This window comes from Chlorocebus sabaeus, chromosome 11 (genome assembly GCF_047675955.1).
Source record: "Chlorocebus sabaeus isolate Y175 chromosome 11, mChlSab1.0.hap1, whole genome shotgun sequence".
Lineage (NCBI taxonomy): Eukaryota > Metazoa > Chordata > Mammalia > Primates > Cercopithecidae > Chlorocebus > Chlorocebus sabaeus.
Genome location: NC_132914.1, coordinates 54,772,012 through 54,798,187, shown reverse-complemented (window position 1 = coordinate 54,798,187; position 26,176 = coordinate 54,772,012). Strand labels below are relative to the sequence as shown.

General features: G+C 45.5%; 1 protein-coding gene across 12 annotated transcripts in view; it reads left to right on the top strand.

Annotated features, from left to right (window-relative positions):
- Positions 1-26,090, top strand: part of R3HDM2 (R3H domain containing 2) — a 179,319-nt gene extending 153,229 nt beyond the window's left edge. For all 12 annotated transcript variants that reach the window (XM_037996905.2, XM_073020880.1, XM_073020877.1 and 9 more), the window contains 10 exons: positions 9,288-9,530; positions 9,833-9,959; positions 10,202-10,362; positions 10,821-10,975; positions 12,437-12,537; positions 20,527-20,696; positions 21,731-21,878; positions 23,353-23,450; positions 23,786-23,870; positions 24,743-26,090. In XM_037996905.2, the coding sequence (XP_037852833.1) occupies positions 9,288-9,530; positions 9,833-9,959; positions 10,202-10,362; positions 10,821-10,975; positions 12,437-12,537; positions 20,527-20,696; positions 21,731-21,878; positions 23,353-23,450; positions 23,786-23,870; positions 24,743-25,083 (1,629 nt within the window). In that variant the 3' untranslated portion in view covers positions 25,084-26,090. The remainder of the gene's footprint in view (positions 1-9,287; positions 9,531-9,832; positions 9,960-10,201; positions 10,363-10,820; positions 10,976-12,436; positions 12,538-20,526; positions 20,697-21,730; positions 21,879-23,352; positions 23,451-23,785; positions 23,871-24,742) is intronic.
- The last annotated feature ends 86 nt before the right edge of the window (positions 26,091-26,176 follow it).

The window sequence follows — 26,176 nt, the reverse complement described above, 5'->3', positions numbered from 1 at the left end:
ATTCTCCTGCCTCAGCCTCCCGAGTAGCTGGGACTACGGGCGCCCGCCACCTCGCCCGGCTAGTTTTTTGTATTTTTTAGTGGAGACGGGGTTTCACCATGTTAGCCCATGTTGGGATGGTCTCGATCTTCTGACCTCGTGATCCACCCGTCTCGGCCTCCCAAAGTGCTGGGATTACAGGCTTGAGCCACTGCGCCTGGCCGCTACTGTGTTTTTTTATGTGTATGACTTGCTTTTCCAAGGTCCTAATATTTTCTGGGGTTTTTTCCCCTAAAAGGTGTATTTTAATAGTCTTGCTCCCTTTTCTCCCTCTTAGTCTCCCATCTGCCTCCACCTTCCACCTATCATCTCATACCTAGAAACAGACAGCAAGAGTGGGAGAGGAATAAAGAGATAAGAGAAGAACCATTTGGGACTGAAATTTATACAGAATGTCCAAGTGACTGGCCCTAAACCCCAATCTTCTACTCAGGTTCTATTCCTGCTACTGGATTGTGAGAGTCAGTTGGTCGATTGTTGGCTTGGCTTATCTCCTGTGGGGAGTGTGGTGCCAGGTTAGGTGCTATAGCTTGGGGGTAGGGGAACACTACTTAGTGCAGAGATTCGTGTTCTCTTCGAAATTCATTCTTGAGATTAATTGTGATCACTAACTCCAAATGAAAGAATCTTATCCAAGTTTTGATGCCCTGGAAGCATTTATGGAAGCTGCTAAAAATTATCCCACCTTCTCACTGTATGTATCTCCTTTTTTCTTCTTCGCCACTTTTTCACCCTTTTTATTTTTTTACTCTTCTTTCTACTGCCATTTTCTTTCTTTCTTTTGCTTTCTTTTTCCCTGATTGGCCTTCAGCACTGGGGGCTCCCTAGACCGAAGCTGCTGAGCCTGAGAATAATTATTGTTCAGCTTCTAATGGCACATAACTGTGCATGGATTAAAGAAGTGATCACGTGCACACACAAACACCACTGTGCTTATTCTAAAGCTTTTCCTGTAGAAGAAAAACTTTGAGACTGGGTGCGGTAGCTCATGCCTGTAATCCCAGCACTTTGGGAGGCTGAGGAGGGCAGGTTACTTGAAACCAGAAGTTCGAGACCAGCCTGGCCAACCTGGTGAAACACCGTCTCTACTAAAAATACAGAAATTAGCTGGGTGTGGTGGTGCACGTCTGTAATCCCAGCCTCTTGGGAGACTGAAGCATGAGAATCGCTTGACCCTGGGAGGTAGAGGTTGCAGTCAACTGAGATTGCACCACTGTACTCCAGCCTGGGCAACACAGCGAGACTCTGCCTAAAAAAAAAAAAAATCTTTGAGGAAGGGTTTTTAACTTTAACTCTGTCACACAAGGCACTTGCCCCAGGTCTGGGAATAGTACTGATTAAACCATGATCTTTCCCTTACTGGCGGGCCTCCTCTGTCCAAATAGGCCTTCAAATTGTGTGTCAGTGAAGCTTGTGAAACCAGGGGTGAGGCTGAAGACTAAAGGGCCAGGGACTCCCTTTTGCCCAATTTACTTAAAATGAAGTAGACTTCTTGAAAAGGAGTTCTCTGGGCCTCCTCTTGTCATCAGGCATCCGAGAGCCAGTGAACGAGCCCAGAATTTGCCAGTAGGTGGCAGCCACATTCCTCAGGGCCAGTCTTTTTTTTTTTTTTTTTCCATTATTTATTTTTCTATAAATTATTCGGGTACAGGTGGTATTTGGTTACATGAGTAAGCTCTTTAGTGGTGATTTGTGAGATTTTGGTGCACCCATCTCCGAGCAGTATACACTGTACCATATTTGTAGTCTTTTATCCCTTGCCCCCCTCCTACTCTTCCCCCCAAGTCCCCAAAGTCCATTTTATCATTCTTTTTTTTTTTTTCTTTTGAGATGGAGTCTCGCTGTGTCACCCAGGTTGGAGTGCAGTGACACAGTCTGGGCTCACTGCAACCTCCACCTCCCGGGTTCAAGCGATTCTCCTGCCTCAGCCTCCTAAGTAGGTGGGATTACAGGCGTGTACCACCACACCCAGCTAATTTTTGTATTTTTAATAGAAATGGGGGTTTCACCATGTAGGTTAGGCTGGTCTCGAACTCCTGACCTCATGATCTGCCCACCTCGGCCTCCCAAAGTGCTAGGATTACAGTCATGAGTCACTGTGCCTGGCCCATTTTATCATTCTTATGCCTTTGCATCCTCGTAGCTTAGCTCCCACATATCAGTGAGAACGTGCAATGTTTGGTTTTCCATTCCTGAGTTACTTCACTTAGAATAATAGTCTCCAGTCTCATCCAGGTCGCTGCAAATGCTGTTAATTCATTCCTTTATATGGCTGAATAGTATTCCATTGTGTGTATATACCACAGTTTCTTTATCCACTCATTGATTGATGGGCATTTGGGTTGGTTCCATGATTTTGCAATTGTGAATTGTGCAGCTATAAACATGCATGTGCAAGTATCTTTGTTGTGTAATGACTTCTTTTCCTCTGGGTAGATAGATATCCAGTTGTGGGATTCCAGGATCAAATGGTAGTTCTGCTTTTAGTTCTTTTTTTTTTAGATGGAGTCTTGCTCTGTCGCCCAGAGCAGTGTGCATGTGGCGTGACGGAGTGCAGTGGTGCGATCTCAGCTCACTGCAAGCTCCGGGTTCACACCATTCTCGTGCCTCAGCCTCCCAAGTAGCTGGGACTACAGGTGACCGCCATCACACCTGGCTAATTTTTTGTATTTTTAGTAGAGATGGGGTTTCACCGTGTTAGCCAGGATGGTCTCGATCTCCTGACCTCATGATCTGCCCACCTCAGCCTCCCAAAGTTCTGGGATTACAGGCGTGAGCCACTGCACCCGGCCCTACTTTTAGTTCTTTAAGGAATCTCCACATTGTTTTCCATAGTGGCTGTACTAGTTTACATTCCCACCAGCAGTGTAGAAGTGTTCCCTGACACTGCATCCATGCCAACATCTGCTGTTTTTTGATTTTTTGATTATGACCATTCTTGCAGGAGTAAGGTGGTATCACATTGTGGTTTTGATTTGGATTTCCCTGATCATTAGTGATGTTGAGCATTTTTTCATATATTTGTTGGCCATTTGTATGTCTTCTTTTGAGAATTGTCTATTCATGTCCTTAGCCCACTTTTTGATGGGATTGTTTTTTTCTTACTGATTTATTTGAGTTTGTCGTAGATTCTGGATATTAGTCTTTTGTCAGATGTATAGATTGTGAAGATTTTCTCCCACTCTGTGGGTTGTCTGTTGTTTGCTCTGCTGTTTTTTGTTTGTTTTTCCATGCAAAAGCTCTTTAGTTTAATTAAGTCCCAGCTATTTATCTTTGTTTTTATTGCATTTGGTTTTGGGTTCTTGGTCATGAAATCCTTGCCTAAGCCAACATCTAGAAGGGTTTTTCCAATGTCATCTTCTAGAATTTTTAGTTTCAGGTCTTAGATTTAAGTCCTTAATCCATCTTGAGTTGATTTTTGTATAAGATGAGAGATGAGGAACCACTTTCATTCTCCTACATGTGGCTAGCCAATTATCCCAGCACCATTTGTTGAAAAGGGTGTCCTTTCCCCACTTTATGTTTTTGTTTGCTTTGTCAAAGATCAGTTGGCTGTAAGTATTTGGATTTACTTCTGGGTTCTCTATTCTGTTCCATTGATCTGTGTGCCTATTTTTATACCAGTACCATGCTGTTTTGGTCACTATGGCCTTATAGTATAGTTTGAAATCAGATAGTGTGATGCCTCCAGATTTGTTCTTTTTGCTTAGTCTTGCTTTGGTTATGGGGGCTCTTTTTTTGTTCCATATGAATTTTAGAATTTTTTCTAATTCTGTGAAGAATGATGGTAGTATTTTGATGGGGATTGCTTGAATTTGTAGATTGCTTTTGGCAGTATGGTCATTTTTACAATATTGATTCTACCCATCCATGAGCATGAGATGTGTTTCCATTTGTTTGTATCAGCTATGATTTCTTTCAGCAGTGTTTTGTAGTTTTCCATGTTGAGGTCTTTCAGCTCCGTGGTTCGGTATATTCCTAAGTTTTTTTTTGTTTTTGTTTTTGTTTTGAGACAGAGTCTTGCTCTGTTGCCCAGGCTGGAGTGCAGTGGCACAATCTCGGCTCACTGCAAGCTCCGCCTCCCGGGTTGACGCCATTCTCCTGCCTTAGCTTCCCAAGTAGCTGGGAGTACAGGTGTCCGTCATCACGCCCAGCTAACTTTTTGTATTTTTAGTAGAGATGGGGTTTCACTCTGTTAGCCAGGATGGTCTCGATCTCCTGACCTCGTGATCTGCCCGCCTCGGCCTCCCAAAGTGCTGGGATTATAGGCGTGAGCCACTGCACCCGGCCTTCCTAAGTTTTTTAAAAATAAATTTCCTCATGGTTTTTCAGACTTTCCCTGGCTTTGGAGTTTGACACCCTTCAAGAAGAGAACTACAGCTGAGGATAGCTGTGGAGTAACTAAAAAAATAACACTGATATCCCTGCCCGTATCACTGCCCTTCCCCAGTTAGGGGAGGCCTAAGAGGAGCATCACTTCTTCTCACTTTACTCTTTAGTCACAACCTACAAGTGTGGGGAAAACAAGACAGTTTTGTTTTGTTTTGTTTTGTTTTGTTTGAGAGTGAGTCTTGCTCTGTTGCCCAGGCTGGAGTGCAATGGCGCGAGCTTGGCTCACTGCAACATCTGCCTCCCAGGTTCAGGTGATTCTCCTGCCTCAGCCTCCTGAGTAGCTGGGACTATGGGCACACGCCAGCACGCCCAGCTAATTTTTGTATTTTTAGTAGAAATGGGGTTTCACCATGTTGGGCAGGCTGGTCTTGAACTCCTGACCTCAGGTGGTCCGCCTCAGCCTCCCAAAGTGTTGGGATTACAGGTGTGAGCCACCACAGGCAGCCTTTTTTTTTTTTTTTTTTTTTTTGCCACTTACTGTCCTTTTCCCCCCAGAATATATATGCCCTGATCCAAGAAAGACCCTTCTCCAAAAGAATGAAGAGAATTGGGATAATAGAAAATGTGTATGAAAGCCACCAGCATAAGCAGCTAATGCTGAGCATCTTGTCTATCAGTTATATTTGGAATGCCATTATCTGACAGAAAATAGGTGTGCCAGTAGAGCTAAGAGTTTATTTTCAAGGCTACAGCAGCAACTCTCCCAGGTCACACAGTGGATTCTCCATAATTTTACCTAACCAAAATTACTTACATTTTATTTAATTCAGGTATCAGGTCCTCTGCTGAGACCTCCAGAGTATTCTTCTCTTTGGGGAGTCTTTTAGTTCCTGTACTCTGCCTCCTGAACTGTTAGTCTCTTTTGTGTACTCTGCCTCCTGAACTGTTAGTCCCTTCTGTGAGAAACTCTGGAGATGTGTGGCAGGAGAGGATATCGATACCGTGGCCCCACACATCTTAATGCTCTAAATGTGGAGCGAGGAGCCTGTGGAAGGTGCTTGGATAATTCTGCTTGACTTCTTCCTTCACCTCCTCCCCACTACTAGAGTGGAGTGGAAAGAACTATGCCAGGCAGAACTAGATTTCAATCTCAGCTCTGCCATGTTAACTGTGTAAGCCTAGATGAGTGATTTAATTTATCTGAGCCTTTTTAAATTGCAAATACAAGTTATATCTCCCTATGGGATTCTTGTGTGAGGCTGTAATGAGACAATGTATGTAATAAAATAATATATACAAATGTTATTTTCTCCCCTTACTTGCCTCTCTCCTTCTCTCATCTCTCTACCACCAGGGACTATGACTAGAGAACTGATGAGGTGATCAAAATGCCTGGAGGGGAAGAAGGGAAGGAAAAAATAATAACTACCCACTAGTTGATTTAGAACATTCTGTGTTCCTAGTAAACAAATCCTCCTGCTTGAGGCTAGTGAAGGGGGACTGAAGGGACAAAAACTAAAGCTAAGCTATTTATATTTTATTCCTAAATCTTTCCTGTTTGCTTGTGGGGTGGAGGTGGATTTTTCATATTGCTGTCATAGCCTGGAGGAGCAATCATGGAGTGGAAGGAAGTAGCCAGAAGCAGGCACGATCTTGGGTGTTTTTTCCTTCTCTGCCCTTGGGAGGGAGATGATCCTTGTGAATGAGTATTTCCTCTAGGAGAGCTGTGGTATGAAATCAGGAGCAGCTGAGCCAGACCTTGGATGACCCTTCCTGTAGAAGCAGTGCAGCAGTGCAGACAGGAATCCCTTCTCAAGTGGGCAGTCAAGGAGGGTTATGATCATGCTCCCCAGGATTGTGTGTGCAGAAAAACTGCTTTGGGAAAAGCTGTATTTGGAATCAGACAGCAGACCCTGACCCTGAGAGTCCTCAGATTGCTCACAACAGCTGCACAGTTTTGAATGGCTAATGGGGAAGGGAGTACAGCAGGTCTCTACCCTGATAAGAGAGATTGTCTGTTTGTCAAAGAGATGTTAAATCTTCAAGCTGTCCCGGGCTTGGTCACCTACCTGCTCAGCAGTCGTGCTACTCATGTGAAATTTCTTCTATGATTATTAACCTTATTGTTCCTTCCCTTTTCCTCCCCATCTCTGCCCACACCCCCTGCCCCACTCCCTGCCTCTCTTTTCTCTTCCCTTTTCCACATGCCTCTCTGCTGGTCCACAGCCAGTCCCGGCTCTGCAGCCCTCTCCGCAGCCTGTTCAGTTCTCTCCAAGCTCCTGTCCCCAAGTCCTTCTGCCAGTCTCTCCGCCCCAGCAGTACAACATGGTATAAACTCCATTCCCCCTTTTTGTCTCGTATATGTGTGGCCTGTATCTGTGGGTATGTCTGGGTCAGTCTGTGATGGCCTTGTAAGTATGTTGTGCTTTTGGAGGGTATATTGAAAGCTATTTCTTCTTGAGGGGCCAGCACAGGCTGAACTATACTCCATGCTAATGGCCTCATCACAGCACATCAAAAGATGCTTAAATGTAAGACAGAGGAACACTGTGTTCCCCCGAGTTTCAGGACAGAGAATGAAATTGGATGTTGGTATAACCTAGGCTCTTCATCTCTACCATGTACATCCTAAATCTAATTTGCTCCCTGGGCATGTCTGAGGAACCCAGTTTTTTCTATACAGAATGGTTCTCTATAATTTCCTTTAAAAATAAAAACACAGGCCAGGCATGATGGCTCACGCCTGTAATTCCAGCACTTTGGGAGGCCAAGGCGGGCGGATCACCTGAGGTCAGGAGTTCAAAACCAGCCTGCCCAACATGGTGAAACCCCATGTCTACCAAAAAATACAAAAATTAGCTGGGTGTGATGGCACACACCTGTAGTCCTAGCTACTCGAGAAGCTGAGGCAGGAGAATCGCTTGAACCTGGGAGAGGCTGAGGTTGCAGTGAGCCAAGATTGTACCACTGCACTCCAGCCTGGGCAACAGAACAAGACTGTCTCCAAAAAAAAAAAAAAAAAAAAATGCAGTTGCAGACTTCTCTGGTATCACTGGCAAAAACTTAAAACTGTTCCCCTATTTTGCTATCAGTTTATATTTTAAAAATCCTCATCCACTGCATAGCACATGCTGTTTAAATCGTTTGTACTCTACAAATCCTTTGAAGATCTGATTTGCCTCATCGTTGATAACTTCCGTCATAGTTGTAGGAGCCCTTAATTGTTTTGCTCTGTCTTAACATCTGCTTTTTCACTAGAATCCCCTCCCTCCTCCTACCTCTTATTTCTATTTTGATTGTCCTGTAATATGGAGTTCAAAATAATCTGCAATCCAGTTCACTTGTCATCTTTTCCTGCCCAATAAGTGGCAAAAGAGCTGACTTGAAGATCAGATCCCTGAAAATGGAATGAAACTACAGAAAAAGCATTGTCTTTTGGTTTCTGCTGGTTTTGTGTGTGTGTGTGTGTGTGTGTGTGTGTGTGTGAGAATTACTGTTCAGAGAGCAGAAGGGAAGAGGAAGCTAACAAACTCTAACCTATCACCATACAAGTGAGAGATGGAACACCATCACCCTTGCTGCTTAGGAAAGAGAGCTGAGAGAGAAGGCAATTACAGCCTGGCCAGTCAGTCTTACCCTCCAGCTTAGTCACTCACTCTGCCCTCCTTTTGAAGGTGAGAATTGGAAGTAGTTTCTGAAGGGCAGGAGAACTCTAGGCTAGTGTCAGAGAACAAAGGTGGAAATGACCTCCAGAGGGAGTAAGGAGATAAGCAGCAGGAGTGGGTGCCCCTAGTCTTGCTGCTGCATAGGCAGAGCTGTGAAGGCACATGAACCTAGCTACCCATGATCCACTCAAGGTGTTATCTGGGTCCTTTATTATAAAAACAGGATTTGTGGCAATGTAGGGGCCTTTTTATGGTTGGGGGCATGAGAAAGACAGGAAATGGGAAGACTCTTTTTTTTCGTTAACCCACTGGTTTGTCCTGTTTTTTCTATATACAGTAATTGTGTCATTGCTCCCATTTCCCGGGGACTAACCCTAACAACAATCATAGGCTACGTGTGGTGGCTCACACCTGTAATCCCAGCACTTTGGCAGTCCGAGGCGGGCTGATCACTTAAGTTCAGGAGTTCAAGACCAGCCTGGCCAACATGGTGAAATCCCGTCTCTACTAAAAATACAAGAATTAGGCTGGCGCAGTGGCTCACGCCTGTAATCCAAACACTTTGGGAAGCTGAGGTGGGTGGATCACCTGAGGTCAGGAGTTCGAGACCAGCCTGACCAACATAGTGAAACCTCATCTCTACTAAAAATACAAAAAAATTAGCTGGGCATGGTGGCACATGCCTGTAATACCAACTACTTGGGAGGCTGAGGCAGGAGAATTGCTTGAACCCGGGAGGCAGAGGTTACAGTGAGCCAAGACTGCACCATTGCACTACAGGCTGGGCAACAAGAACCAAAACTCCATCTCAAAAAACAAACAAAGAAACAAACAAAAAACAAGAGTTAGCCGGGTTTGGTGGCAGGAGCCTGTAACCCCAGCTACTCAAGAGGCTGAGGCACGAGAATTGCCTGAACCTGGGAGGCAGAGATTGCAGTGAGCTGGGATTGAGCCACTGCACTCCAGCCTGGGCAACAAAATGAGACCGTGTCTCAAAAACAAACAAACAAACAAAAAAGCACACAACTATAATCAGGGTCACCGTTGTTACCTCATATGTGATAGAGAGACTGGCTCTGGAGTTGGGCTTCAACAGCTATTCATTTCATAGCACAGCACAGAGGTAGGACTATCCCACATTGTTTTAAAGAAGGTTGTAAAAAGCATTGCTATTTCTCTCTGTCTATGTTGAAGCCAAAGACATGAGGTTTGATACAGCCCCAATCCTTGCGTCTTATACTCTCTCAACAGGCAGATGACCTCAGCAACCCCTTTGGACAAATGAGCCTTAGTCGCCAAGGTTCAACTGAAGCAGCTGATCCATCTGCAGCTCTATTCCAGACCCCACTTATCTCCCAGCACCCTCAGCAGACTAGCTTCATCATGGCTTCCACGGGTCAGCCCCTCCCCACTTCCAACTATTCCACCTCTAGCCATGCACCACCTACTCAGCAAGTTCTGCCACCCCAGGGGTACATGCAGCCCCCTCAACAGGTGAGCAGCTCCAGTTCCCAGCTTAAATCACTTAATTCATTTTGTCTCGTATTATACTTTCTTTATTCCTCTAGTTTAGACAGACCAGAGGGAATACCTCTCCCTACCTTGCACTTGAGAGTTGTTCTAGCCAGAAAGTCTTCTTTCTATATAACATAAATCCTTGTTTTACTGCAACTGCAGGTCCAAAATACCTCCATTTACATACTTCTGGCCATCAATCTTGAGGCATTTATAGTAGTATGCTGATGTTGCGGCTGAATTTTAGGGACTTCTCACACATCTGTCTCCTCTCACCATAGATCCAGGTTTCTTACTATCCCCCTGGACAATATCCTAACTCCAACCAGCAATATCGACCTCTCTCTCACCCGGTGGCCTATAGCCCCCAACGTGGTCAACAGCTGCCTCAGCCATCCCAGCAGCCTGGTAAGAGAAACCACTGGTTTAAGAAGGCAGTGAATAAGGGAAGGGCACACCAGGAAAGAAAGAAGTACCTTCTCCATTAAAATTAAGGTGGGTCTAGGGGCAGGAATGATTAGGGTCCTACGAACAGACCTAGGCTCTCCAGAAAAAGAAAAGATAAAATAGAATGGAGAAGAGAAATTACAGATAGACCGTGACCTCCTAAACATTCATACTAATGTATTTTCTGCCTTGCCCATCTCTAGGTTTACAGCCCATGATGCCTAACCAGCAGCAGGCGGCTTACCAAGGCATGATTGGGGTCCAGCAGCCACAGAACCAGGGCCTGCTCAGCAGCCAGAGGAGCAGCATGGGGGGCCAGATGCAAGGCCTGGTGGTTCAGTACACTCCACTGCCTTCTTACCAAGTGGGTGCATTCTGCATTGGGAAGGATCACCCTAGTCCTTGGCATGAGGAAAAGGAGAGCCTCCCAGGGTCATCCATACTAAAAACTCCAATACTAAAATATTGTCTACTTTCCCTTAGAATGTTTAGGTTTTTTTCCTATGACAGCCCATGGAGTTTGAGAAGAATATTTAAATTGTTTGGTCTTTATACAGCCATGGAATGAGTATATGTCCAGGAAAGTAGTGGCTAAAGGAAATCAGGCTCCTTTCTTTATGTCACATGCCCCAAGGGTGGTATTTGGAGAAGGCAGAAATAGGGACAGCTCTGGAAACATTTTCTTTAGGCAGATGGGGAGAACAGGAGGAGGCTGTAAGGTAGGGAAGGAAGTTGTACTGCCCCGATATAGTGACGACTAGGCTGTTTGTGGATGAGCTCAATGCGAATGTGAGTAGTCATTCTCTTCTCTTTCTCACCCAGGTTCCAGTGGGTAGTGACTCGCAAAATGTGGTCCAGCCACCTTTCCAGCAACCCATGCTGGTTCCTGCGAGCCAGTCTGTGCAAGGAGGCCTCCCAGCAGCAGGGGTACCAGTGTACTATAGCATGATCCCACCTGCTCAGCAGAACGGTACGAGGTGAGGACTCCCAGAGAGCCAGGACATCTCCCATAGACCTTCAGCAATGGTTGCGTCATGGTTTTGTTTCCACTGGCCTAAGAAAGGCAGGGGTAAAGATCCCAGTGGTTCCCTAATTCAGGTAGAATATGAGGGAGTTCATTCTCCTTTTCACTTATTGATTTGACATTTGCATAAGAGGTTATCAGCAGAAAAAAATTCCTGCCTCAGAGACTTATAATTTATGATTTCCTCCATTTTTATTTTTCAAAAGAATGGGACTCAGAACTAGAGGATAGAGACTGCTCATCATTAAGAGAAGAAATTTTTTGGACTGTGATGTGTAACATTTTCCATGTACTTCTGTTTATCAATGAAACTGATGATGTATCTATTTCTGTATCTATATATACCTGAATATAGGTCATCGTGAATAGAATTTTTAGTGGTAGAAGGCACCTTAGAAATTATCTAGTCGACACCCCTTGTTTCATTTTTCTCTCATTTTTAAATGAGGAAATTCCAGCTAGGGCTGTTAAAAAATTTACCTAAATCCACGTAGCTTGTTAGAGGCAGATGTGGAACAAGAACTGGAGTCTGGGCAACTCCATGTGTTTCTATGTGCCTGTCTCCCAGTGTATGTGTATTTACCTTTGTCTTTTTCTATATATGTCTCCAGGTTGTTTTGAGTTTGTTTTCTATTTGTCTTTGACTTTTCTTTTTTTTTTTTTTTTTTTTTTTTTTTTGGAGATGGAGTCTTGCTCTTGTCACCCAGGCTGGAGTGCAATGACAATCTCAGCTCACTGCAACCTCCATCTCCTGGGTTCAAGTAATTCTCCTGCCTCAGCCTCCTGGGTAGCTGGGACTACAGGTATGCGCCACCACGCCCAGCTAATTTTTGTATTTTTAGTAGAGACGGGGTTTCACCATGTTGACCAGGTTGGTCTCGAATTCCTGACCTCATGATCTGCCTGCCTTGGCCTCCCAAAGTGCTGGGATTACAGGCGTAAGCCACTGTGCCTGGCTGACTTTTTTTTTTTTTTCAGTTCAAAAATAATTAGCAATCCTTAGTTTTTGTGTGTGTTTGTTTTTTTTTACCCATCTCTCTCTAGCACTCTATGTCTGTGTCTGTGACACACTCTTTGTCTGTGCTTCTATTGTGTTTCTTGTAATCTGTGTGTGTGCATATGTGCATGTATGTGTGTCTGGTGTTTCCACAGTGTTGAGAAGAGCGTGTGTTGCTAACATTCCATCTGTAGCACTGATTAGCAGCTTCCTAATTGAAAGATGATCAAGTACAAATACATATAATTAACTTTGAACTGATGAGTGATTTTAGAAATTGCATGGCAAATTGGTCTGGGAATGGCTTGAAGCTGCCTCTGCTTCCCATAGGGGAGGACCAGGAAGCAGCAGCTGTTTGCCAGGAGCTGTGTTCGTCCCTCTGCTGCTTCACCACACCTCTCTTCTCTGTCTTCCCAGCCCTTCTGTAGGGTTTCTGCAACCCCCTGGCTCTGAGCAGTACCAGATGCCTCAGTCTCCCTCTCCCTGCAGTCCACCACAGATGCCACAGCAGTACTCAGGTAAGAGGATAAAGAATTGCGGGTCTTGGGCACTGGCAAGAGCAAACATTGCGGAAGGGTTTATGCTTTAGAGCTGGGAAGGGCAAAAAGAGTTCAGGTATTGGGTCTGTCCCCACTGTGACTCCATCACAAAGAAAAAACAAAGTCTTGGCTGGTGTTTTCCAAGGGTACTGAAGCTGACCTCTCAAGATGACACCTGTAATCCCAGCACTTTGGGAGGCCAAGGCAAGAGGATCACTTCAGCTGAGGAGTTTAAGACCAGCCTGGGCAACACAGCAAGACTTCGACTCTACTAAAAAACTTTTTTAAAAGGCCAGGCATGGTGGCTTATCCCAGCACTTTGGGAGGCCAAGGCGGGTGGATCACTTGAGCCCAGGAGTTTGAGACCAGCCTGGCCAGCATGGCGAAACACCCCATCTCTACTAAAAATACAAAAATTAGCCAGGCATGGTGGCGCACGCTTGTCATCTGGCTACTCGGGAGGCTGAGGCATGAGAATCATTTGAACCTGGGAGGCACAGGTTGCAGCTCATGCCACTGCACTCCAGCCTGGGCAACAGAGCGAGACTCAGTCTCAAAAAAAAAAAAAAAAATTATGGTCGAGTGTGGAGGCTCACGTCTGTAATCCCAACACTTTGACGGGCAGATCACCTGAGGTCAGGAGTTCAAGACCAGCCTGGCAAACATGGTGAAACCCCACTTCTACTAAAAATACAAAAATTAGCTGGGCATGGTGGCGTGCACCTGTAATCCCAGCTACTCAGGAGGCTGAGGCACGAGAAATGCTTGAACCCAGGAGGCAGAGGTTGCAGTGAGCCTAGATTGTGCCACTGCACTCCAGCCTAGGCAACAGAGCAAGACTCTGTCTCAAAAAAAAAAAACAAAAAAAACAAACAAAAAAAACAAGCCAAGCATGGTGATGTGCCCAGTAGTCACAGCTACTCAGGAGTCTGAGGGGAACAATCGCTTGAGCCTGGGGGGTCGAGGCTATAAGGAGCTGGGATCGTGCCATTGCACTCCAGCCTGAATGGACCCAGATAGGGAGTTGGGACCCTGTCTCTAGGGGAAATAAAAAAAGAAATGACATTTGTTGCCTCAGCCCTGAAAAGCTGTCTTTGAATTCTTAGTTTTCTTTGTTTTTCTTTTTCTTTTTTTTTCTTTTTTTTTTTTTTAATCTGAATCTAGCACTATACTCACATGCCTTTGGGTCATGAAATGAAGACACAGAAGACCTGTGTCTTCTGTACTTATCCTTCGTATTGACAGCATTTCTTTTCTCTTGGAAGTGTGAGGGAAGTTGATAAAATACTTTTTAACTTACAGCTTAGATTTGTTTAGCAGCTTTAGTGTGTGCTCACATACATTGTAACATTTTAATTCTCACCATAACTTCGTGAGGAGGAAATTTAAAACTCAAAGAAATTAAATGACTTGCCTAAAGTCACAATCCTCTAACTTGAATTTGGATCTTTTGACTTTCCGCATCCTATACTAAGTCTTCAACACATTTTCAACACATTTTTTTACTTAGTTTCTTTCTCTCCAGTGGAAAATGAATGGATGTCATGTTACACAGCCAAAGGCCCTCTTTGAAGAGGCCAGCCATTCCAAGTTAGTAAGTTTATGCCATGCAGCCTTTCACTGCCTTTGCCAAGAATTCCCCTAACACACAAGTACAGCTGCCCTTGTTTGTATCCCTTTTACCCTACTCTGAAATAGCAGTGCACTGCAGTTAAAGAAACTTCAGGGGTCTGTGTGCAGTGGTACACACCGGTAATCCCAGCACTTTGGGAGGCCAAGGCGGGAGAATTTCTTGAAGCCAGAAGTTCAAGACAAGCATGGGCAACAAAGCAAGACCCTATCTCTACAAAAATTTTAAAAATTAGCTGGGCATGGTGGCATGTGCTTTTAGTTTGTCCCAGCTACTTGAGAGACTGAGGCAGGAGGATCACTTGAGCCCAGGTGTTTGAGGCTGCAGTGAGCTATGATGGTGCCACTGCATCACGGTGATGTCACCCTATCATCATGGAGAGCAAGACCCTGTCTCAAAAAAAAAAAAAAAAAAAAAAAATATGGAAGGAAGGGAGTCTTTGTTTTTTCTTTTCTTTTCTTTATATATATATATTTTTTGAGACAGAGTCTCGCTCTGTTGCCCAGGCTGGAGTGCAGTGGCGCAATCTTGGCTCACTGCAACCTCCCCCTCCCAGGTTCAAGCGTTCTCCTCCCTCAGCCTCCTGAGTAGCTGGGACTACAAGGCGCCTGCCACCACGCCTGGCTAATTTTTGTATTTTTTTTTTTTTTTTTTTTAAGTAGAGGCAGGGTTTCATCATGTTGGCCAGACTGGTCTTGAACTCCTGACCTCAGGTGATCCACCCGCCTTGGCCTCCCAAAGTGCTAGGATTACAGGCGTTGAGCCATCTTCCCAGCCCAGCTTGGGAAGGAAGTCTTTTTTTTTTTTTTTTTCCCTCAAGACAGACTCTCTCTTTGTCGCCCAGGCTGGAGCGCAGTGGCGCAATCTCGGCCACTGCAGCCTCCGCCTCCCGGGTTCAAGCAGTTCTCCTGCCTCAGCCTCCCGAGTAGCTGGGATTACAGGCACATGCCGCCACACCTGGCTAATTTTTAAATATTTAGTAGAGACAGGGTTTCACCATGTTGGCCAGGATGGGCCTGATCTGACCTCGTGATCTGCCCGCCTCCGCAGGAAGTCTGAATTTAGCCTCCAACCATCTCCTTTCCACTCTATCGTGGGAATGTCAGAGTGCCCTCTTCTGGTGAGAGGGAGATATTTTGTCAATTTTCCCCATTTAGAAATGGAATATTTTCACTTGAAGATTGTTTATACCCTCACTATGTTGGATGCTGTGGCGTAGATTCCAGAATTAATCTTACTCATTAGACATGATCAGTTCTTACCTTTAAGGAGCAATGACATCCAGGCCAGGCATGGTGTTTCATGCCTGTAATCCCATCACTTTGGGTGGCCAACGAGGGTAGATCACTTGAGGCCAGGAGTTCGAGACCAGCCAGCCTGGCCAACATGGCAAAACCCCATCTCTATTAAAAGTACAAAAATTAGCCGGGCATGGGGGTGCACGTCTGTAATCCCAGCTACTTGGAAGACTGAGGCATGAGAATCGCTTGAACCCAGGAGGCAGAGGTTGCAGTGAGCCGAGATTGCGCCACTGCACTCCAGCCTGGGCAACAGAGCGAGACTGTCTCAAAACAACAAAACAAAAAAAAGGAGCAATGACTTCTGCCTTCATACAGGCTGAGGTTTTTAATTCAAAAGTCCTTAATTTTTAATATGTTATTGGTCTCTCTGGCTGTTTCTCCTAGTGTCCGCCAGGGGCACTTGGCCTTAAAATTTCCAGTGGGGTATGGAAATTGCAGAAAGCAGCTCCAAGAAGCACTGTAGCCTGTGGTGGTGTTGGGTACCGCAGAGCATTTTTTCTCCTGCACGTACTTGTAGGTATACTTGTATGTGCATTTTTCTGTGTATCCTTTGTGGTATGTCCTTATATCTATTGGGTCACTGTGGTTACATCTATTCATCTTCAAATGCAAGGTCTTTGAACCATAAACAAATCAAGTGAAAATAATTTTTCATTACCTACTCTGGCTGTCATACTAGGTTAATTTAAGTAAACTAAAACCATAGTTCTGGAAGTTGGCAACACTAGAAATCTGGACTAGGATTAGAAGAAAGAGATAATTAATTAACGTAGACTTCCCACATCAAAAGAAATGGGGAATCCCTCTTTATCGTCTGTTTTCCTTGTTTCTTTGGAATTTTCTCAGTTTTATCTCCTTTGTTCCTAGTTACCCTGGTTGATCCTAGGCTTCTGACTGACCCCTTGTACTTTTCCTAGATAGTGGGACCTTGTGTTCTACCTATATCATCTAAAAGACTGTATTCACCATATCATCGATTTTACAGGTCTTTAATCCCTGCTTGTGGAAATCTAAGAGGAAGTGGAAAAAGGGAAACAAGTGCTTCTTCTGCCTCGTTTACCCTATACTGAAAAGATAGACCAGAGGCATAACCCACAAGGGCCCGTCTGTCACCTTCAGAGGACAGTTACCCGCCCTTCTCTCATGTAGCAACATGGTCACTTTTCCAAAAATAAAGGCAGGGATTAGGATTGGCTGTTCCTGGAACAACTGTTCTGGTTTATTAATACATTTTTGTAGTTGCCCCAGGCCTAAACTTTAATTCCTTCACTATAGTATGAGACATAACTCTAACCCCAGGAAAAACTCCCATTAAAATGATGAGTTGCAGGTCCCTTGAGGTTTCAACAGGGGTGCTTGTCTGGGGAGGATGCACGCAGACATGAAATGGCAGTGATACCTATACAGAGACTCCCAACTCACAGTGACACAGCAGCATGGACAGAGTGAAATGCATACAGAAATAGCCTCTCACATATTTACTGGCTCATTGTTTAGCTGAGGGGTTTCCAAAGCTGAGACTGCTCTTTTGTCTTCCATTTAGTGAAGATATCCTACTCCTGCACCAAAAAAAGGAAAAATACCAAGATATTATTGGTTTCTATCTTTTAATTTGGGAAAGATGCCTGTGGATTTTATTTCTCTGAAAATTCCTTTCCATAGATGTGATTTCTGGTGGTAAGAAAGCCTATCAGTCCTCTACCTCAGTGATTTAAAAAAACAAAAAAACAAAAACAAAAAACAATTCTGCCAGATATAAATGTCATCTGTTTGTATTTATGCGGTTTGCTGTGCCCAGTCGACCTTTCTGCCCAGGTTTAATGATGCCACTTAAAAAGCCATTCACACGTCCCCTCTCCTTTCAGAGCTTTCAAGCTGAAATTGATTTCCTTATTCAACCCCCCTCTCCCCCTTCCCACCCGCTGCCAACCCATGCTCCTTCCCCCAACCTGATTATATGGAAGTGCTGTCACTGGGCAGTGGGTTTTTTTTTGTTTTTTTTGTTTTTTTTGTTTTTTTTTTTTACCATGTCTATTAAGAAGTAGCGACAGTTCAGCTGCTAACAGATGCCACCTGCTTTGGGCTCAAGGAAGAGAAGCATAAAAATCAGCTCATCATTGGAGTAGTGCTCTGTGTCCTCAGCTAAGTGAAGGAACAATGCTTCAGGCCAGCAGGGGAGGACTCAGTGTAGGGAGGAGCTCAGGACAGGCTGCAACTAAAAACCCAGGCTTTGTTTTTGTTGGGATCAGAGATAATAATATGAGGACTTTGTTTTGTTTCCCTCTCTCTGTGACCTCCCTAATAGCTCCTTATGGCTACCTGCTGGTATTAGAAAGAGCTTCCACTGCCTTGCTTATGCTTATTCCTACACACTCACCCCCTTCTCCACCTTTCCTGGCTCAGAGCATTAGGCTCAGATTATGAGCTACTTTCTAGAAAAACAATAGATTTAATTATTCTTACATTGGACCCTCTGGTAGCAATGAGGTATCTGAATACCTTCTAGAAAAACAATAGATTTAATTATTTTTACATTAGACCCTCAAGTAGCAATGAGGTATTTGAAAAAGGTCAATTGCAATTTTGTTTGTACAGGATGTGAGCGAGTCTTAGGATGGGGAAATAAAATGCCCCGAAAAACTACAGTAAGGGGGCAGTTGTTAAATGCATGATACTCCACAACTGTGCAGTTTTCCTATGGCCCTACTACAATCTATGTCCATGAATACTCTGTCCACCTTGGCAGGAGATGGGGATATCTGAGCCTGTTGCACTGAGTGTTTGTGCTCTCTGATTGGATGAATCCTAGAGGATCAGGGGTACAAATTGGCTGGGGAATATGATATGACAGATCTTGTCTCCTGAGCTTCTCTCTCAGACCTCCCACCATTTCTTTTCCCTTCTTTTGACTGATACTACCTGAGAAAAACAATCAACTCACTTCCCAGCATGACTGGTGCCCAGGGCAGAGGCTGCAACATTTCCTGTCACAGGAAGCAATTTGATGACAACAGCAGTGGCAGCCCTGGAGCATCGAGCCATGAAAACAGCAGCATTGCAGCAGGTTTTCAAGCTAGTAACCCCCAATTTCCATTTCTCCACCACCACCCACATGTGAACTCAGCCTCAACAGGAATATAGCCTGGGAGGTCAGGAACAAACCCTCACTCTGGACAGTCCCTTGCCGGGAAGCAGAGCTCCAGCCCATCCCTCCCAGCAGGGACTGTCCATCAAACTGTTTGACCCTGACTCTTTATCTTGCTTTTCACCATGAAGATTTGGGTCTTAATGTTCCTCCTTATTAAGGCCTTTCCTTCTCCCACCCTGTGGGAGGGTGAGTCTCTCCATGGTTGCTAGTGCCAAAACCTCAAGGTCGCATTTAGTCAGTCACTTGAACCTGTCAGTGTAACCTTCAAAAGGTCTGACTCTCACTCCATTCCTGCTGGCATTGCCCTAATTTCAAATCTTTTCATTCTGTTTCAGCAGGCTTTTTTTTTTTTTTTTTTTGAGACAGGGTCTCATTCTGTCACCCAGTCTGGAGTGCAATGGCATAGTCACAGCTCACTGCAGCCTCGACCTCCCAGGCTCACATGATCCTCTCACCTCAGCCTCCTGAGTTGCTGAGACTACAGGTGCATGCCACCATGCCCAGCTAATTTTTGTATTTTCTGTAGAGACAGGGTTTCACCATGTTGCCCAGGCTAGTCCTGAACTCCTGGGCTCAAGCAGTCCACCTGCCTTGGCTTCCCAAAGTGCTGGGATTACAGCCATGAGCCATTGTGCCTGACCTTCAGTAGCTTCCTAAATGGTCTTTCTTGCTACTAGTCTCTCTCCCTAGCTATCCTACATTCGGCCATTTGTGTTAGCTCTCCAAAGCACAGGTCTCCCAACACCTACAGGATAGAGTTCAAACATCTTACCAGAATGTGCTTCAAACTCTGACACCAACTATTTGTTTAATGTCTGACTCCTTAATAGACTGTCCATTCTATCAGGACAGGGGCAGCTTTATTTCTTGTACACTCAGTGGCAAACATAGGAACTAGCACATAGCAAATGTTCAATAAGTGTTTGTTAAATAAACGTGTCTCGGGGCCGGGCGCAGTGGCTCAAGCCTGTAATCCCAGCACTTTGGGAGGCCGAGACGGGTGGATCATGACGTCAGGAGATCAAGACCATCCTGGCTAACACGGTGAAACCCCGTCTCTACTAAAAAATACAAAAAAAAAAACTAGCCGGGCGAGGTGGCGGGTGCCTGTAGTCCCAGCTACTCGGGAGGCTGAGGCAGGAGAATGGCGTGGACCTGGGAGGCGGAGCTTGCAGTGAGCTGAGATCCGGCCACTGCACTCCAGCCTGGGCTACAGAGCTACACTCCGTCTCAAAAAATAAATAAATAATAAATAAATAAACGTGTCTCATCTCCTGCTGCTTCCCCTACATGGCCCCTGTGTCTTAGCACCTTGAATCATTTGTCATTTCCTGAATATGACATACATTTCCATGCTGTTCCCTCTGCTTGAAATGTTTCCCAACTTACCCCATTCTTGGCCAAGACATACTTTCTGGGTCTGGCATAGTAAAACTATGTGCATTTATCTTCTCCAGAACAACCAGAGGTCACTGGCTTATCTACAGCCATTACCAGAAAAGCCTGCACGTGTCTGCAGCCCTGGCCCATGACCCAGACCAGAACCCGTACAATGCCTAGACATTTGAGCAGTCTGACCTGAGCATTTGGTTATAGCCAGTATTGACAGAATGGAGTAGTTTTCTGCCAAGCATACCAAATTACCCCTCACCAGGTGAAGGCCAGGGGAACACTGGCATCTGGGGTTCATATCCCTTCCCCTCAAACTTCTACTGGTTTGAGAAGATGGAGTCAGAAGCCACATCAGCAGCCATCTCAGGTTCCTGGCAAGATGTAGCTTGAGTGACCCTGAGGCAATGGGTGGATTTGTTTGCTGCTTTCCCACTCAGGGCTAGCTGGAAGGCAAAAATACAGTTTGAATTTGTAACCGTTTTCTTCCTGCTCTTCAGGAGTGTCACCTTCTGGACCAGGTGTGGTGGTCATGCAGCTGAATGTCCCTAATGGACCCCAGCCCCCTCAGAACCCATCCATGGTCCAGTGGAGTCATTGTAAATACTACAGCATGGACCAGCGGGGGCAGAAGCCTGGAGACCTGTACAGTCCTGACAGCAGCCCCCAGGTGAGTGCAGCACTCAGCCTTGGCAAGGAGATGACCTTATTCTTCCCAGGGCGCAATGTTTGCTATTGACTGAGCAACCTCTTTTACGTATCTTTTCCTGGGTACTTTTTGGGGAGAAACACAAGAAATAGAGAGCATCTTCTTTTAAGGAACCTAATATCTAAGGTGGCAGATGGGTTATACACTTGAAAATGCTCAGAGAATACTTAAATCAATGTGCCAGAAGTGGATATTAAAATAACATAAATGGGCCGGGCGCGGTGGCTCAAGCCTGTAATCCCAGCACTTTGGGAGGCCGAGACGGGCGGATCACGAGGTCAAGAGATCGAGACCATCCTGGTTAACACGGTGAAACCCCGTCTCTACTAAAAAATACAAAAAACTAGCCGGGCGAGGTGGCGGGCGCCTGTAGTCCCAGCTACTGGGGAGGCTGAGGCAGGAGAATGGCGTGAACCCGGGAGGCGGAGCTTGCAGTGAGCTGAGATCCGGCCACTGCACTCCAGCCTGGGCAACAGAGCTACACTCCGCCTCAAAAAAAAAAAAAAAAAAAAAAAAACATAAATGGGCCGGGTGCGGTGGCTCACACCTATAATCCCAGCACTTTGGGAGGATGAGGTGGGAGGATCACTTGATGTCAGGAGTTTGAGAGCAACATGGTGATACCCCATCTCTACTAAAAAGTAAAAAATTAGCCAGGCGTGATGGTGGGCACCTGTAATCCCAGCTACTCAGAAGGCTGAGAGGCAGGAGAATCACTTGAACCCGGGAGGTGTAGGTTGCAGTGAGCCAAGATTGCACCGCTGCACTCCAGCCTGCCTGGGTAATAGAGCAAGACTCCATCTCAAAAAAATAAAATAAAAATAAAATAGCATAAATGAATTAAGGTCTGAGGTTGCAGTTTGAAGGAAGAGTCTGACTTTGGCAGAGTTCAGCAAGAGAAACTGATTTCCTGAGAGAGGTGAATTTTAAGCTAAGCCATAGGAATATCCAGAGGGTAATGTTTGATGTTTATCGTGTGCTCCTCTTTTCCACAGGCCAACACACAAATGAGCAGCAGTCCTGTCACATCTCCTACTCAGTCTCCAGCACCCTCTCCTGTCACCAGCCTCAGCAGCGTCTGCACAGGACTCAGTCCCCTGCCTGTCCTCACACAGTTCCCCCGGCCTGGGGGTCCAGCACAGGGTAGGGGCTTAGATTAGTGCTGGCTGCTGTGGAATTCACCTTTCACATCCCATTCCCAGTTGCAGAGATTGAAAGAGTAACAACAGGCAGGGGACCAGTGTGGATGATCCAGTTCTGGGAGCTAACTTAACATCCTGTATAGGCCTTGGACACTTGCCACTCTCTAGTGCTGTCCATACTTAACTTTCTTTAGCCTTCTTTACATACTTAGTACTTACAACCAAGTAGGTGAAAAGAGCTGGGGAAAATAAGTTCACTGAACTTTCTAATGACCAAAGAGTTTAACCTAACATCAATACCAAGTCTGAGGGCTGGGAATGTGGGGCTTTGTAAGAAACAGTATGGTCTTAGAAAAGGAAACACTAGATTTGGTTTCAGAAGTTCCAGTCTCACCACTAACTAGCTTCGTGATGTTCAACAAGTTAATTAAACTCAGAACTAGACCTCAGTTCCTAGTCTATAAAATGGGGTTAATCACACGTAAGATGGGAATTTTATCTGCTTTCTGCCCTAGCTGTCACAAGCAGTATAAAAATGAGAATGTAGTTTAAAAACTTTAAAGTACTCTGAAATGTAATATTTATCAATAATAGGTAACACTTAATGGTACTTAATATGTACCAGGCATCGCTGTAAATGCTTTACGTGTCTTATATTTGTTTAACCTTCCCAGCAACATTAATGAGGGAAAAAAAAATACCCAACATTGTATTTCCAGTAACAGAGTCACTATTTTAACCTAGGCAGTCTGGCTCCAAGTCTATGCTCTTGTCTACTGTACTTATATTGTCTCTCACGAGTCGGAAGGTTGAACCCTGGGTTTAGGGGTTGGGAGAATCTATATAAGAGATATAAGACAGCTGGGTGCGGTGGCTCACGCCTGTAATCCCAGCACTTTGGGAGACCAGGGCAGGTGGATCACCTGAGGTCAGGAGTTCGAGACCAGCCTGGCCAACGTGGTGAAACCCTGTCTCTACTAAAAATTTTTTAAAAAATTAGCCAGGGGTGGTGGCACATGCTTGTAATCCCAGCTACTCGGGAGGCTGAAGCAGGAGAATCGCTTCCTAGGAGGCAGAGGTTGCAGTGAGCCAAGATCATGCCATTGCACTCCAGCCTGGGTGATGAGTGAAACTCTGTCTCAAAAAAAAGAAAAGAGAGAGAGAGGTAAAAGACATGCATAATGGTTTGTAAGTTTCTTCCCTGGTCATTTTCATAGGACTGTTGTCTACAATGGATAGAGCCTTTCTTCAAGGATGATGGGACCTACTAGTCCCATTTGTCTGTGAGATACAGTTGACAGCCAAAGGATTTAGGAAGAAAAACATCTCTTATACCAGTCACATGGGCATTTCCATCATAGAAAATTAGGAATAGCATGCATTGTTGCTGTCTATCTCCAAAGCCCGTTTAAGTCTTATAAAAGTCATACTATGAAGCTTAAGCTCCCAGAAAACCAATTGCTCTTACTCCCTAGGTGATGGGCGCTACTCCCTTTTGGGCCAGCCATTACAGTACAATCTGTCCATCTGCCCTCCCTTGCTCCATGGCCAGTCAACTTACACGGTGCACCAGGTAAGGGTGTCCACCAGCAACTGTAGGGCCGTCAGACCCCTCTTCTTATTTGGATGCCTGTCTCTGAGCTTCAACCAGCTGGGTGTACAAGGGAAATAACACAGAATGAACAAAGCAGGAGCCTTGCCCTACCTCCTGTACTCATGTCTCCCACCCGACCCCCATGCCAAGAGGGAGGGGCTCTTTGTTTCTGAGTCGCTGCTCCATGGCCAACCTGACTGCCTGGTGGGGTGGGGTCCTCTGGGTTGGTGCTACTCCACAATCTCTCAGGCAGACATTGTGATGCAAGTCAATGTTGTTTACATGGGATGAGAGTCATCTTTCAAATGTTGAAGGGACAGAGTGGATTGAAGCATGGAAACCGGGGCAAGAGACAAGCACTCAAATCTGCCTCCACTGACCTGGGGACAGCAGATGTCGGTGAGTCACAGGATGCTGAATCCCCAAGAGAAGGTGCCCACCCTTCCAGCCCTTAATTACCAGTCCAGCATGAGTGGGAAAAGCCAGCTTAGGATGGGGAGTGGAAGTGGGACCCTTTGTGCTCAAAAGCAAGCAGAAACTGGAGAAGTGAAGTATCTCAGTCCTCCTTACCAAGCCATCTCAGATTCTGAGGAAGATCATGGTAAAAAGTGGGAATAACACAATTATGGGAGTTGCCTCTTATTAACAAAGAGTTTTCTAATTAGTGTCGTGTCCCTAATCTACAACATCTACCTTTGGTAGTCCTAGACCCAGTTTAGGAGAAGATTGGTAGGGAATATGGGGGAGGAACGCTCATCCTGCAAGCCTCCCACTAGGTGAACAAGATCTGTCTTGGGATTTGGAGCAATTTCCTAAACAAGGAAAGGAAGGGAAACTGACTTCCTGAGATGATAAGAAGGAAGAATCTATTTGAGCCAGCCTCTGAGTGGGAAGGGAACTATGGAACATATTTCAGATTGATACTTTATTGTTAAAGAACCTTAGCAAAAGCCACATTTTCTTCATAGCAGTAGCACCTTATGAGAGAACTGAGGTATAGGTTCTCAGCTCAGAAACCCGGGATTCTGATTCCTAGTCCCTTCTTGCCTGCATCTCTGGGCTAGGAGAAAAAGGTTCATTTGTTTTTCTCCTAGTTGTCCTGATCAGAGCTGGGATGGTGGGAAGGGGAAGAAAGGGCTAAGAGAGAAAGGCCAGACTTTTGAAAACATTGTATACAGATTTGGTCAGCTGGACACTTCTCTGCCGGGCTGCTCTCCAGTCTTTCCTGTCCTATTCGTCTCACAACCATATCCTCTCTCCTCCCCTTCCAGTCCTGGGGCGGGTGCTGGAGGTGACAGATCTCCCTGAGGGCATCACCCGTACCGAGGCGGACAAACTCTTCACGCAGCTCGCCATGTCCGGCGCCAAGATCCAGTGGCTCAAGGATGCTCAGGGGCTGCCTGGAGGGGGTGGGGGGGACAACAGTGGGACTGCTGAGAATGGCCGCCACTCGGACCTCGCTGCCTTGTATACCATTGTGGCTGTGTTCCCCAGCCCCCTGGCTGCCCAAAATGCCTCCCTTCGTCTCAACAATTCCGTGAGTCGCTTCAAACTTCGAATGGCCAAAAAGAACTATGACCTGAGGATCCTGGAGCGAGCCAGCTCCCAATAAATGGAGGAGGGAAAAGGGACTGTCACAGAAGGAGCAAGGGCAGGGTGGAGGGGGTTGAAGAATCCTGACAGACCGTGGACAGAGGCAAGTAAGGAGACTGATGTTAAACTGGAGCCTAAGACAGTGATGAAGATGGAAACAGATACCCAACTGGCATTGGACTCCTTCTTGCTCCCCTGCCATGGGTCCCCTCTTTTTCCCTGGTTGACCCCCACCCTTGCATCACTCTTCTTCCCATCCTATCCTCTTCTTTTTTTTTTTTTTGAGACAGAGTTTCACTCTTGTCGCCCAAGCTGGAGTGCAGTGGCACGATCTTGGCTAACTGCAACCTCCAGCTTCTGGGTTCAAGTGATTCTTCTGCCTCAGCCTCCCAAGTAGCTGGCACTACAGACATGCGCCACCATGCCTGGCAAATTTTTGTATTTTTAGTAGAGACGGAGTTTCACCATATTGGCCAGGCTGGTCTCAAACTCCTGACCTCAGGTGATCTGCCTGCCTTGGCCTCCCAAAGTGCTGGGATTACAGGTGTGAGCCACTGTGCCCGGACCCCATCCTCTTCTATCATTTTTTAAATCTCTTCTCCCATCATAAAATTAATTTCTTTCATAATTTTGGTCAGGTAGAATTGGGAAAGTCCCACACTCTCCTCCTATTACCTTAACATCCCAAGCTTCCTTTCCTTTTTTGGTCTTTATGAATATATTTATATGGACAGAATTAAGATAAACAAAATTGAGTTCCCCATTCTCTCACTTCCCCATGTTGTCTTCCTAGACCCCACAGAGTTAAAACTTGGGACTCCCCTGGCCCCCCCCCAGAACACTTGTATATTGTTTGTTTGAGGTTCGTGCCGCAGTAACAGACACAGTATTTAATTGCACATACAGATGTTTGCTGGGTATATTCACTGTAAATTTTATTTAATCTGGTTTTTTGTTTGTTTGGGGGTTATTTGGGGGGAGGTTGGTTTTGTTTTTAAATATAAAAAAAAAAAATCTGTCACTGGACATCAGTCACTGTTTTTCTGTTGCCACCCTGGAATGGGTAAAGGGTTGGAGGTCCTGGGTAGGTATAGTCCTACAGCTGTTGGAGG